Here is a 15,066-nt window from a genome sequence, read left to right as displayed (position 1 = left end):
AAAAGGTTTAGGTTTTCACTTTTAACGGATCAAACATTAAATATTCAATACCGATTTTTTTTTTTTTTGTATATAGAAGGAACACACACACATAGGATATCTCTTTTCGCGGCCAAAACCACATTTATCTTAACCTGTACAATTGTACGAATTGTTTGGTATGATTTGACATTAAACCCCAAACAAAATGGGGGCTGTATTTATATTAATGAAGAAAAGAAAAAAAAAAAAAGAGGCTTGGCGGAAGTTGACGTTGGCGGAAGTTGATTTAGTAACACGTGACTTCCGCTACAGGTGACGCCGAGTGGCAGTATTTTCCAGGTATGAAATCTTAAATCTAGAAGGTGAGTAGGAAGAGTGTCTGAGGTTTAACATGCACAGTTACACTTTGGGAGCTCACTATATTCTGCACAGAAGCATCTTTTTTGCTGTTGTTGTGCTCTTATACGTGTGCTTGTCCTGCAGCAGATCATCTTACAGGCTTCTTGTTTGTCACTTGTTTTGGTACATTATAATGTATTTAAACTCATATTATATTGCTCGGAGATTAAATACACTGCAGAACTTTCCCAAAAGGCAGAGGCCACTGTTGAAAATCTATAGACTTCTTTGGCCAGATGGGTTGTCAATTAAAGGCAGTGTTCTTAAATGTACACTTTATTCCATACTGATGATAGGGGAAAAATCATTATCGTCAACCTGCATTCTTAGGCCTTAAACAAATCCATAGAATGGGACCGGTCCTAGTTTTCTAGTGCACTAGTGTTGCATTAGACATTATGTAATTAGTGGTAATTACAGGTATGGAATCCGCTATCTTCAAACCGGTTATCCAGAAAGCTCCGAATTTTGGAAAGGTCATCTCCCAAAGACCCCTTTATCTAAATAATCCAAATTTAAAAAAATTATAGAACAGTACTTTGTACTTGATCCCAACTAAGATATAAGATGAGCCCATGACTTAAGTGCCCTAAGTGGGTGCGAAACGCGGATGGCGGATGGAGATGCAAATACAAGTTTTTTAACTTTGTATAAATAAAATAAATTTTTAACAAATTTTCTCCGGTCCTGTGGATCCGTTTGAGAGCCGGTCGGCTCTGCTTCTTCTTCACATCTTTTTCCGCACTGCTCCCTAAAGCTGGGGGTCTGGGGCTGCTGCACCCGGACCACATTCACTATTTGGTGAGTCATTTACAATTTATTTTGGAGCACTGTGTTTCTCCTAACTATACTCAAGCTCAGACATTAAAAGTTGCTTTTTATTATAGGACAATTGTCCATATCCACCTTCCTTTTTAAAAACCTGGAAGGTTTCCAGGAATATGTTTCTCTGGGACAAGTATTCAGAACACAGAACTCTCCCTTGAAATAAGGAACATAGATGTTAGGTCATGGTTAGATGCAATACAAATGGAGCATTGTCCGTCTTCATTGTGTTTGCCCAGTGGTGAACATGTGATCAGTAAACTCATGCAATTCTGGGCAGGGGACACACAGAACCAGCACGTTAGATACATATACTATATAACAGCATAAGCAGGTAGTATTTATAAAAATATTAAAAGGGTTGTTAACTTTTAGTATGATGTAGAGAGTGATATTCTGAGACAATTTGCAATTAGTTTTCATTTTTTTTTTTATTTGTGGTTTTGGAGTTATTTGGCTTTTTATTCAGCAGCTCTCTGGTTTGCAATTTCAGCAATTTGGTTGCTAGGGTCCAAATTACCCTAGCAGCTATGCATTGATTTGAATAAGAGACTTGAATATGAACAGGAGAGGGCCTGTTTAGAAATATGAGTAATAAAAAGTCGCAATAACAATACGTTTGCAGCCTTACAGAGTGTTTGTTTTTACATGGGGTTAGTGACCCCTTTTTGAATGCTGGAAAGAGTATAAGAAGGCAAATAATTATATAAAAAAAAAAAGAAAAAAAGAAGAGCCAAATAATTATATAAAAAACAAAATTGAAAAGCTGCTTAGAATTGACCATTCTGAAAGTTAATTTAAAGGTAAACCACCCCTTTAATATAGCCAAAGAATATTTTATATAGCAAAGACCAGTATCTTCTAAAAATATTTTTATTTTGTAATTCATTCATGCCTGATTAGAACTATGCAGTATTTGTTGCTTATTAAATGTAGTTTTGACAAAACTATATATATTTATGTATTTTTTTGGGGTTGTCTTATCCAGGTCACTCTGGTAATCAACTGTTAACTTGATTGTAAGGGCTATGGCACAAATTGATTTTTGACTTCTACATATTGTAGACAGAGGAGAAGTGCCAAAAACCACATACTGAAGTCAATTTGAGACAGCAGGGGCATTTTTGAGCACTTATGTGCCTTGGTGAAATACACTATCTACAGTCATATGAAAAAGTTTGGGAATCCCTCTTAATTCTTTGTAGTTTTGTTTATCATTGGCTGAGCTTTCAAAGTAGCAACTTCCTTTAAATATATATATATCATATATATATATATATATATATTGAAGCAGTAGCATTTCAGCAGTGAAATAAAGGTTATTGGATTAACAGAAAATATACAATATGCATCATAACAAAATTAGACGGGTGCATAAATGTGGGCGCCCCAACAGAGATATTACATCAATACTTAGTTGAACCTCCTTTTTGCAAATGTAACAGAATGTAGACACCTCCTATAGCCTTTGATGAGTGTCTGGATTCTGGATGGCGGTATTTTTGACCATTCGTCCATACAAAATGTCTCCAGTTCATGCTGAGCATGGACAGCCTGCTTCAAATCATCCCATAGATTTGCGATGATATTCAAGTTGGGGGACTTTGACGGCCATTCCAGAATATTGTACTTCTCCCTCTGCATAAATGCCTTTGCAGATTTCAAGGTGTGTTTGGGGTTATTGTGGAATATCCAACCCCTGCGTAACTTCATCTTTGTGACTGATGCTCGAACATTATCCTAAAGAATTTGTTGATATTGGGTTGAATTCATCTGACCCTTGACTTTAACAAGGGCCCCAGTCCCTGAACTAGCCCCACAGCCCCACAGCATGATGGAACCTCCACCAAATTTGACAGTAGGTAGCAGGTGTTTTTCTTGGAATGCGGTGTTCTTCTTTTTTGCCTCCTTAGTGAGGTACAGTTTTGTTTTAGCTCGGCGCTGTCTGCAATCTCCACATGATGCAATTTAAAGCAGCTTATCAACCAATGGTTCTCTACATTGTCATAATGAATCTGTACTGATGGTCTGTCATTGACCCATTGATTTTTAATTTTACTTTGAGGTTGGCATTGTAAATACTGTCATTGTTTTTCTGATGATGCTAAACTGGGAAAAACATTTATAAATTAAAATTGTTAAACTCCAATTTAAAGGCTTTAATAGGAATGAAGAAGAAAGCATTGAAAAATTTCTAGTCAAAAGGCACATATATTTCTTTAATGATATATAAGTACTACAAGAAGTGTTGTAAAGCAGCAATCCGGCAAAGATACAAAAAAATAAACTGATTTCTTCACCAAGACTTACGGTATCCCAAAATGGTAAAAAGATGCTGGTTTAATGTTTCTATGTAAAGCATGCAAAAAATTGTGTTTTGGTTATAGGGGACTCTGAAAAAACAATTGTTCTTAGTTATTTTTTTCAATATATACAGCAGAGAAGTCAGAGTTACAGGACAAGCTGTGCATGGGTGCACATGGTTCAGCTCAAACAAGTTGTCCGTGGTTGATGTAGGATGTGGAAATGAAATGTTTATGCAAAATAAATATGAACAAGGGGTCTCATGGTATACACCCTGTAGAATTTAGCTTTATTTTAGTTTTGGCCATTCCAATTTTTCTGAAAATCTCAGACTTTTGTTTTATTATCTCAGATAGTACTAGATTGTCTTTCTGCACCTCACTCTGTATAAGAAATACTGCATCTTCTTGATAATTGCAGGCAGCATTGTATTCATCAGGGAAACACAGATGGAACACAAGGACCTGCACCTTTGCGTGCTTACAGAGGGACAGGGTGCAAAATATGTATCTCTCACACAGTAGATATATATATATATCGACCTATATATAATGCCAAGCAAAATTTTTCAACAAAAAGGAGGCCCATAAACTCCAATGGGCAAAAAAATTGCGTGTCAGAAAAATGTCGCCCATAAACTTCGATGCATTTCATCAAGTTTTCGCCATTTCAATTCACCCATCACTACCTATATATTTTAACATTAAATAAATCCAGTTGGATTGTTTTGCCACCAATATGGATTCATGCAGCTTATTTGGGATCAAGTACAAGGTACAGGTATGAGATCCGTAAACCTGTTATCCAGAAAGTTCTGAATTACGGAAAGTCCATCTCCCATTTTATCCAAGTAATACAGTTTTTCTCTGTAATAATAAAACAGTATCTTGTACTTGATCCAAAGATATGATTAATCCTTATTGGAAGCAAAACCAGCCTATTGGGTTTATTTAATGTTTAAATTGTTTTCTAGTAGAATTAAGGTAGGAAGATCCAAATTATGGAAAGATCCATTATCCTGAAAACCCCAGGTCCCGAGCACTCTGGATAACAGATCCCATACCTGTACTGTTTTATTATTACAGAAAAAAGGAAATAATTTTTGAAAATTAGAATTATTTGATTACAATGAACTCTATGGGGGATGGTCTTCCTGTAATTCAAAGCATTTTAGATAATAGGTTTTCCATATAAGGGATTCCTTACCTGTACATCTATTATATAAATTATTCATAGTATATCTCTGTTTTACTTATTTAAATGAAAATTGAGAAGTGATATCTGTAATTTTTTAGTCTTATCTTATTTTTTTTAAGGATAGTGTGGTATCATTGTCTATATAAATATTGGTAGATTTAAAAAAACATTTTTGCAAGTAGAGAATTTAAAGAAACTTTGTGGCAAATTGTGGCTAAAAAGAGAAGTGTGTGTGTATATCCTTGCTGAGTACTGTAGTGGGTTAAAAGGGAAAGTATTGCAGGCGACTGTGAAAATATTTTGCATAAAATAGCCCTTAGGTAACGCACTGCTTTATATAAATAATCATTTTTGTAAACATAAACTTTTATCGTTGTATGTGCCATTGGCTAATTCCAAGTACAAATTAGTAGTCCACTGATTCACAGTGCACACAAACATGCTAGGTATATATCGGCCAATGAACAGAGGTCTGTAAGCAGTTTGTTTTCTTGGGAATTTTACAGTGCTCTTTCTGATGCAGCTAAATTTTATCTTGCTTTTAAAGTGGAAGGGCAACACAAAAATTTAATGTTTGTTTGCATAAAGAGAGAAAAAGTAATTCAAAGGCATTTCCTAATATACTAATATATTTTTCATTGAATTTATTTGTAATTACGTTAGCGGTTTCTGCGTGTCCTTTGCTGTTATCTTCTTAGTTTGCCAGACTACTGACACAGTGTATGAGAAATTAACTCTAGCATTACTTTGACAAGCTGACAACAACTTAAATCCACTGAATAGTTGCTTAGAATTGCATTTTTTTTTTAAAAAAGCACTTTTTGGATAAGCCCTTTAATATGTTCATGCTACCTTAAACTGTATACCCACTGCCATCCTATTTAAATCTTACACCATATGCTTATCAAATAGTAAAGATAAAATTCATCTTAAGGCTAATGGCACAGGTCCTTTTTACTGATTGCTAGTGGAGACGAGCCCATCCGCTGCCTTCAGCACCTTGTATATGTTTGCACCTGTCATAGAACTCACAATAAGGATTTTGTCATGGAAAGACTAAATGCTTTTTCTTACAAAGGTCTGCTGTGTGCAGAAGTCAATGGATCAGCCTGATGCATTTGTGTTGCCTAAAGTTCACAAGAACACATCTAAATGCCATGAGCTTGGATATGGTTTTGGAATACTTCTTGTTGACAAACCGTAATATTTTTGTTGAAATTAGTACAATTTTGGTCATGAACTGGTGAACTTGCGAAGTCTTCACCCGCAAACGGATCAGGTCTTTGATACAGATGTTTTTTTCCTGTCCACAATTTCTGTTAAAGACCCTGCATTCTGATATTCTACTATATGCCCAGGATATTTGTATCATGGAGTAGAAACGTTTTAAAGGGACAATGTACTCTTTTCAACACTGGTTCAGTTAATAGGGCTTGTGCTGAGCATACATTCTGTTTGTTTTTGTTTTTTTTTAATAAATGTTTTTATTTATGTTCACAAAAGAAAGAAAAACAAAATTAAACAAAGTATATAAATAATCTGTTCGGAATTTGGAAGACCAACAGGAAATGCCATAAATTACATAGCTTAACATATATAGATATTGAACAAGATATTCACACGATTTAACTATGACTAACCAACGGCAGATTTAAAGGAGGGAAGGACCATACCCAAAATAACATCCCAGGCACTCATAGATTACTTGTGGATAGCAGACTATTGATATGGTGACTCCTGGGGGGTGATTGACGATTCCGTGACTGTGAACTATAAAGATTCTGTATATATTGTGTGGTGTCCCGTACTGCATTGTTGCTGAGTAACAGTTCTGTATCAAACCACGTGGTATGTCGAAATGTGTAAATCGTTAAATGTTTAGTATGAGTGGGGAGTGAGAATATGTATGTCATCCAGGTCGAAAAAAAATTTTCTGTGTATTCCTCTTTATTTGTAGTGGTTTCTAGCCAGTCCATGTGAAAGATATAGTGAAGTTTTTGTTTAACTAGCGAAAGTGGGGGTACCGATGGGGAAAGCCAATGATGAAGAATAGCTTTTCTAGATGCTGCCATTAGTCTTTCCGCTAGGCGGCTCTCAGATCGTGATAGTTTCAGTTGTGAAGGGGGAATCCCAAAAAGCACCCATAACAAAGAAAAGGGAGCCGTCTGTTTAGTTAAAGATCTCCAGTATCCCTGTACATTTTCCCAAAATTTCTGTATTACGGGGCAAAGCCAAATGCAGTGTACCAGGTCTGCTCGAGACTGATGGCATCTCAGACAGTTGTCCCTGTCCAAGGTGCCAATATGATAGCGCCTAAGCGGTGTAAGATAGGAATGATGTAAGATCTGTAGTGACATTTCTTGGTATTTGCTTGAAGGTAATACCCGCATAGTTTTTGCATGATATTGAAGTATTTGAGCAGTATCTATTTGCGGAAGTATTGAGGTCCATTTAGCTAGAAAAGTATCTGCTGATTCTATTGGCAATGTCGTTCGAAGAATTCGGTATATTTGGGATGTAGTTTTGAGTGAGTCGTTTTTAGGCCATAGTGCATTTATCGGATTATCTTTGTCCGATGTTGAAGAACCGTTTTAGTGAAATGGATAACTTGAATTGAAAGTAAATAGTCGTTGGAGAGAAAAGGGAATTTTTGAAGAAGAGATTCCTTTGGTGGTATAGTGAAAGTCTCACTAATAATATCTTTTACCAATCTAAAATTTTGATTCTGCCAATCCACAACTGTCTTATTATTTTTCCCTATTGGGAAATTTGGGTTACCAAGCCCTGTTTGTTTTTTTAACTTGGAAATATTTATAGATTTTGCAACTTCTTCCTCTAAATAAACCTAATGCTGTAGTCTACTTCCTGATCCCAAGGAGCAAAGTCACTCAAACTAGTAGTTCACTGTGTCGCCTCTGTATAATGAGCTGTTCTTTATCTAAAAAGGCTGTGGTTGGTTTGTTTGATTTTCCTCTTTGAGATCAGGAAGTAGAATATAGTTTGTTTAATTTTCAAATTTTTTCTAAATAAAATAAAATAAATATTTTCTAAAAAAATATGCAAAAAGTATGTTCAGAACAAGTTCTATTCACTGCAAAGTAAATATTAGATGTGAAAAATTGCGATGAGGAAAATTCAAGTTTCTAGTAGCCTTGTACTGTCATGCTTACTAAAGCTAGCAGTGTCTTCATAGATTAGTCAACTTAAGATGTAAGCAACTCGTTTATAATTTGCTAATACAATAACCACAAGTAAGGCTTCTATACTAAATAGTTGTGACATTTTGTACAATTTGTGCAAAGAAAATGATGGTTTTGTTGTACGTTGATCACCAACTTGTCCTATCTTTTTTCCTGAAAAAAATTGATGTATGCAACCAAAATTCACTGGGAAGAGTATATACATGGTGGTAACTAAGATCTTATCCATTGTGACCTTAGATAGTTTCAAGAAAGGGATGACTTTTTGGAAAGTGAACCAAAACAAAGGCTGAACTTGAGTCTTGGACATGAGTCCTTTTTCCCCCCAACCTCATCTACTATGTTACTATGTATGTTGCTATGTGGCATAACATTTACTATAGTGTAATGCCACGTTAGTCACTTGTTATGCTCCTGAAACTGGTGGTGTCCACATCCCCAGAGCAACATATTCTTTTACTTAGTATTTTACATTTGCAGCCTTCTCCCCAGCAGAAATGGTGGGAATACTTCCTGGCTCTACAGACACTGCTGCTACATTTTCTGATAGTAATAGTGGAAAAAGAAGTATGAAGACCAGCCACCAAGATTTCCTAATTGAGAGGCCCATTAAATGTGAACCTTCCCCAGTATCTATGGAGTCAGATGATTTGCATAGATTGGCAAGAGAGGACATACTCAAATTTGAGATTGGTGACATTTCTGAAAATGAAGCAGATGACACCTCTGAATTGGAAACTGATGCTCATGAAGATACCCTTATGACAGATGAGTTTGCTGGTCCAATGACACTGCCAAGAATAAGGAAGATGCGCTTCTCAGACGAAGAGTTAAATGTTTTAGTACAAGAGGTGAGTTTTTTTTTTTTACATATAGTCTTTTATTACCTGCATAATGTTCCTGAGTTTCATAGACATATGTATAAGTAGAGAGGTTTTATTTATTCTACCGCCACATCCTACTTTTTTGCTTATATTCTTTAATGTCAGTTTTAACTGTACTGCCTGAATTGAATGGCAGCCACCTTGGCCTGAAATCCTCCTGTACAAACAGAGAGGGGTGGTCACCATTCAAGTAGTGGCAGGCAGCATGGGATGTTTCCAGGCATTTCTACACTGTAAAATGCACTAGTGAAGAAAACATCTGATGTAACATAAGCCTTAACCTTTTTAACGCATAATTTCTCCATAGAGGCATCTCTTACTGTACCCTTCTGGTACAGCCATGCAATATGGGCTCTGGATTGGCACCATATAGGTGTACCAGTTCTGAGCCCATACTGAATGGCTACTGATATTTAACAAAGTATGGATGGCAACCTGATAAGTGATAATCCATATGCTAAAGCCCTTTCCTCTCATCTTACTATCAGGGGAGACCCTACAAGTAGTGGGGGATCTCTGGAAACTGGTGGAGTACTTCTGGCAAGGATCAGTAGGAAACTAAAAGGGCCATAACAGGTAATTGTAAAATTAAAATCTGGCCAAGGTCTTGGTGAGCACAAAATGAGCAATGTCAGAAACCGCTTTTGAATATTTCTGGCAGGCACTCACAGAATCCCAACAATAGGCATTGTAAAATAACTGCAGATCTTTATTCAAATATAACTCGGACAAGTTATAGCCTAATATCCTTATTTTATATTTTCATGACAAAGCATTTATCCAACTGATTGGATTGTGGGCCTCACCCCCTTTAGTTCTATCTCTTCCCGGTTGCAACTTTTACACTGAATCTATAATTTGACATTTCAGATGGCTAATCCCATGGTTAAATTAAATATAATAGACCTAAACATCTTGCTCTAGCATTTTTTTGTATTTATGGCACTTACCTTATATGGTTGCGGACGTTTATAGATGCTTGTCACACTCGTATGATTGCATAAACCACTAATGTGGTTGCATATGTGTAGTGTCCTTCAATCAGTATACATTCTTAGTTGATAATGTACTACAGGGAATGTGCCTTTCTTCTACAGAAGAAAATTGCCCACTTCAGATTTTATCAACATGGAGCCATAGTTCAGACCTCATTTATAGGCAATACATGGGGTAATTCCTTCACCCTTTTAACTGACTTGGCTTTTAAAGTGCCTCACAAACACCAGTTTATTGGAGTTTTCCTTTTAAAGAGGTGCAAGAAAGTTCTCCGTACTGAGAACATCTTTCTGTTTGTGAAAAGGCAGCATCTTATCCCCTTGCTGCAAATCATTGGGTCATTTCATCTAATCTTTCAACACTTTTTATCGGAGCTAATCCATGTAATACGAGTGAATTAAGACTTAAGTAAAGACATGGAATGAAAGGATTTAAAATGAAAATCAATCTGTTGGTTTAGTATAAATTCTTTCCTTCCATTGTAAATGTTCGCGTCCAAAAAACGGATCATCTTGTCATTCACAATTGTAGTTCGAGGAATAATGTCAAGAGTCAGACCAATTTTCTGAGCAAACTTCTAACGGGTCCATTGTGGTATGGTCCACAACGTAAGAAAAATAGTAAAAACATACATGAAGGAGTACACTATACTATACATATGTATCTTTATAAAGCTGATAGATATTCATGTAGAACAGGGCCAAATTGGACCCCATAGTCATCTCTAATTTGTAAAAAGAATTCATACTAAAAAGAAAATAATTATGCAGAACAAGTCGTGGATTTTTTAACCTTTCCACTAGAAGAGCACTTTATTGTATACATTACACATTTTATATAACACAGATGGACAAGGCTTATCCCTTACCTTACCTTTAAAGGTATACTGTCATGGGAAAAGATTGTAGAACAGACATTATTAAAATATAAGGGGGCACATTGACACGGTTATAGAAAAAGGTCTCCCTTACTCATGTTAATACAAAATCCATGGCCCCATGAGGCCAAAACTGTACTTTTCTTAAAGGGATCCTGTCATCGGAAAAAAAAATTTTTCAAAATGAATCAGTTAATAGTGCTACTCCAGCAGAATTCTGCACTGAAATCCATTTCTCAAAAGAGCAAACAGATTTTTTTATATTCAATTTTGAAATCTGACATGGGGCTAGACATTTTGTCAATTTCCCAGCTGCCCCTGGTCATATGACTTGTGCCTGCACTTTAGGAGAGAAATGCTTTCTGGCAGGCTGCTGTTTTTCCTTTTCAATGTAACTGAATGTGTCTCAGTGAGACATGGGTTTTTACTATTGAGTGTTGTTCTTAGCTCTACCAGGCAGCTGTTATCTTGTGTTAGGGAGCTGCTATCTGGTTACCTTCCCATTGTTCGTTTGCTTGGCTGCTGGGGGGGGGAAGGGAGGGGGTGATATCACTCCAACTTGCAGTACAGCAGTAGAGTGATTGAAGTTTATCAGAGCACAAGTCACATGACTTGGGGCAGCTGGGAAATTGACAATATGTCTAGCTCCATGTCAGATTTCAAAATTGAATATAAAAAAATCTGTTTGAGAAATGGATTTCAGTGCAGAATTCTGCTGGAGCAGCACTATTAACTGATTCATTTTGAATAAAAAAATTTTTTCCCATGACAGTGTCCCTTTAAGGATTATCTTTTTAAAAAAGGAAGCACTGATTGCCCTTATAACACAATTTCTTTGGTGGGCATATTTTTGACACTCTTTTGTGTGTTTCTCTGTTAATTGTGATTAATGCAAAATGTATTCCTGTTGTGACTCCATGTTAATGGTATAATTTATAATAATGTACTACAATGTGTGCCCTGGGAATGTCATTTGACCTTTTTAAAACTGCATTTTCAAACTGTTTTCTCTTTTGTGTTAATAATTGTGTGTTGGCAGCTATCTCAGCTCATTATGCATGATCCTGTGCTTGGAGAAACAGCTAGTTTTAACATAATGCAAGTCTTTTCAGGCAGCTCAGCTGTTTAATTCTAATATATGCAAAGCTTTTCCTTCCTATATTTCCTGCAGGGTGCCATTCTCATACCTGCGACTGTGATGTAGAGGTGCATATTTAACAGTGTACACAAAGATTTGCCTTTAGCAAGAAAACTTACGGCAACTATGTGATGCATATGTTTACAAGCAGCCAGCAATGTATATTAATCCTGGCTGGAAATGAAACTTATGACAATTTGTCACCTGTGCTGGAGAAGGTTAAGTGCAGTTAGCTAGAATAGGGGGTGGTTTCTATACCTACCTATGGAATCATGGGAGATGACTGCAATGGCTTGCCTGATTTCTAACTTTTTAAAGCTAAATATGGAAAATGTATTTGCTTTTTTAGAAAAAACTGGATTCAAAATAAGATTATGCTTGAGGGGCACTATAAATTGATGTGCTTTGAAAACGCCAAGTGGAATTGGAATGTATTTTTTTTTAACTATGAAAAGGAAATAGTAAACATCAACATGTAAATATTGTCTCTCTTCCATTAGGTACATGATAATATGAGCCAACTGTTTGGTGAGCTCAGTGTAAGGACACCTACAGCTGTCAAAAACAAAATTTGGGAGGGTATTGTGACAAAAGTCAATGCCATTGGAGTCACCACCCGAACAGTTAGCGAAATAAAGAAGAGGTGGCATGATCTCAGGCGGCGCACCAAGATGAAGTTAAGTGTCTTTGAACCAATTGGCCACCATCTTGCAGCGGTACCCCCAGTTTTTCAACCCCCTCACCACCAAAGACTGTTACAAGAGACTATACATCCCCATCAGATCCAAGGGATTTCAGATTTGGACACAAGTAGTGCCATTTTTACATCAAATGCTGGTAATTCTGTCTTTTGTTTTATGATAGCTCCTTTTATTGACAGAAATATGATATGTAGTTTATCAAATGCACTAGAGGATAGTGGGTGTTGAGCTAAGTAACCATTTTATTGTGCTTTTAATTTTGCTACAACATCACCACCTGGTATTTTCCTGTTTTGGAAAGGTTTTTTTGAGGTCTATGATGTCTTTCCTAAACAGAGGAACATCAGTTCAGTCCTCATTCTTTCTTCATAACAAGTTCCTCGACTGGATTACAGTTGGAAACTGACCAGCAGGTGGTGATGTTAAAACAAAATTCATTATATTCGCAGTAAATATTTTCCTTAATATTTTGGAATCTTAAAAAAAAATCCATGTAAAAATGCTTAGAATAGCACTCTGAATAACTTTTAAAGGTTTAGTTATCTGGCAGCCCTTAGAACACCTTCGGGTTCATAACAAGTTTTAGAAATAAAAACTTAACAAGAGTAGCCTAACAAATTATATTTGATCTGATTATTTTTACATGTGCATCATCTGTGTTCCCTGTGACTGTCAAGTGGTATGCTCAAATAATAAGTGTGGCTGCTTATAACACACATCAGCCCATTATGCGCATGGTTCAAATCAAATTGTGCGCTTTGCAAAGCTTTACAGCAATTAAACAATCAAATACAAGAGTCGCTGTCTTAAATATATTGATAATGGGTTGAGTGCAGAGGACTCTTGTATTTGACTATATGTATTTTGTGGTCACACCCTCATTGCACCCCCGCCTAATGGTTTTAAAAAATAGTGGTGAGCACAACTTTCCCTTGTTTGTTATATATATATATATATATATATATATATATATATATATATATATATATATATATATATATATATATATATATATATATATATATATATATATCAGCAAACGCTCGCACTCTGATCCAGTCTTGAAGTCACTGTGGGTGCTGGGCCAAAGCTTTAGCATACAATGTTTAGATAGGGACCCGCACTCCAATGTTTCCGTGAAAAAAGGTTTTTATTTTAACTTGTGCATCCAACGTTTCGGCCCATGTTTGGGCCTTTATCAAGGATAAATTACAAGTGTTCATGGTGCATATTTATACACATAGCCCAACCCCAAAGGGAGGCGCTCAATTATGACGTCATACATGTGAATCACATCTCATTAAAATCATTAACTTAGTATACAGGTTAAATCAACCGTGACACGTAATTAGCATTCTCACCACAAGATGCCACTACCGAGTGGAAAAAGTGAAGTAAGTGAAAGTTCTTTAAAAAAATCCATTTGCTGAGATTTCTTCCATGTACACCCTGCAAATGTATACAAAATATATGTAATAATGCTTGACAGAAGCGATAGATACATAATAAAATACGTTACAATAAACAATGTGTCGTCATTTTTCACTGATCACATGTTAGATACTTTAGTAACTTTGTAGTTTTTTCTATCTACTTAAATGTCTTACATTTACACAACGTGAAAACGTTTCACAAGATTGTTAAGAAATTTTTTCAATCCAAAAAGCAGCTTAACACCAATTGGCCATTTAACCCTTTTGGTGCCACACAGTCCAATTCGTAGGTCCAGTAGGCTTCCCTCTGGAGTAAGGCTTTATCAAAATCACCTCCCCGTGTCCGTTCAGGGACATGCTCAATTGGCATGCAACGGAACGCTGCAGGGCTATGCTTCGCCTCCGCCCAATGCCTCGCCACCAATTGTTGTGCTATATCTTGTTTTCTGCCCTTTTCTTTACTCCTATCATCTCTATCAGGATCTAATGCAGCCCTTATACTGGCTCTATGCATCCCAATCCTCTCTTTGAGTTGACGTATCGTCTTCCCACAATATAGGAGACCACAGGGGCATTTAATGATATAAACTACCATCGTGGTGGTACATGTCATGCGGTGCTTTATCTCGTATTTTTTACCAGTATAGGGGTGAGTAAAACTTGAACCCAAAATCAGACTGCTGCACATTATGCAACCAGTGCATTTAAACACACCTGGACGTGGCGTTAAAAAATGTTGTCGCTGGAGCTCAGTATATTTTGATGCCGGGTCCGCAGAGCTTAAATTCTCTTTCAAGCTTCGACCTCTTTTGTAACTAAATTTAGGTCTTTTGGGGAGTTTCTTAGTCAGCACCCCATCGCTCTGTACCAGCGGCCAATGTTTAAGCACACATTTGCGTCTATAGTTAGCCGCTACATCGTAGCGACTGACATAGTACATATCATCAGTGCGTTTTTTGTACTTCAATTCATCAGCTTGCTCCAGCAGCATTTCATCTCTATCAAGCTCTAAGGCCCACTGCATAGTATCCTGCACCAATTTGTGTGGGTACCCCCTTGCTAAAAATTTCCTAGACATCACCATTAAATCTTCCTTTCTTTTTTGCCAATTACTGTCTATACGTACCACC

The 15,066-nt window shown here is 36.5% G+C and overlaps 1 protein-coding gene across 7 annotated transcripts in view; it reads left to right on the top strand.

Moving 5' to 3' along the window:
• The window catches only part of trhd.L (tumorhead L homeolog), a 28,979-nt gene that overhangs the window by 237 nt on the left and 13,676 nt on the right, over window positions 1–15,066 (top strand). Inside the window, exons 1-3 of one of the 7 annotated variants that reach the window (XM_018234563.2) lie at window positions 227–321; window positions 8,388–8,758; window positions 12,303–12,639. In XM_018234563.2, the coding sequence (XP_018090052.1) occupies window positions 8,405–8,758; window positions 12,303–12,639 (691 nt within the window). In that variant the 5' untranslated portion in view covers window positions 227–321; window positions 8,388–8,404. Of the gene's footprint in view, window positions 1–226; window positions 345–4,675; window positions 8,759–12,302; window positions 12,640–15,066 lie in introns of those variants that run through there. The other 6 variants (XM_018234565.2, XM_018234562.2, XM_018234566.2 and 3 more) reach the window with 6 other exon arrangements.

The sequence above is a fragment of the Xenopus laevis genome, chromosome 9_10L (genome assembly GCF_017654675.1).
Source record: "Xenopus laevis strain J_2021 chromosome 9_10L, Xenopus_laevis_v10.1, whole genome shotgun sequence".
Taxonomy (NCBI): Eukaryota; Metazoa; Chordata; class Amphibia; order Anura; family Pipidae; genus Xenopus; species Xenopus laevis.
This window is presented reverse-complemented; position numbering and strand designations above follow the sequence as displayed.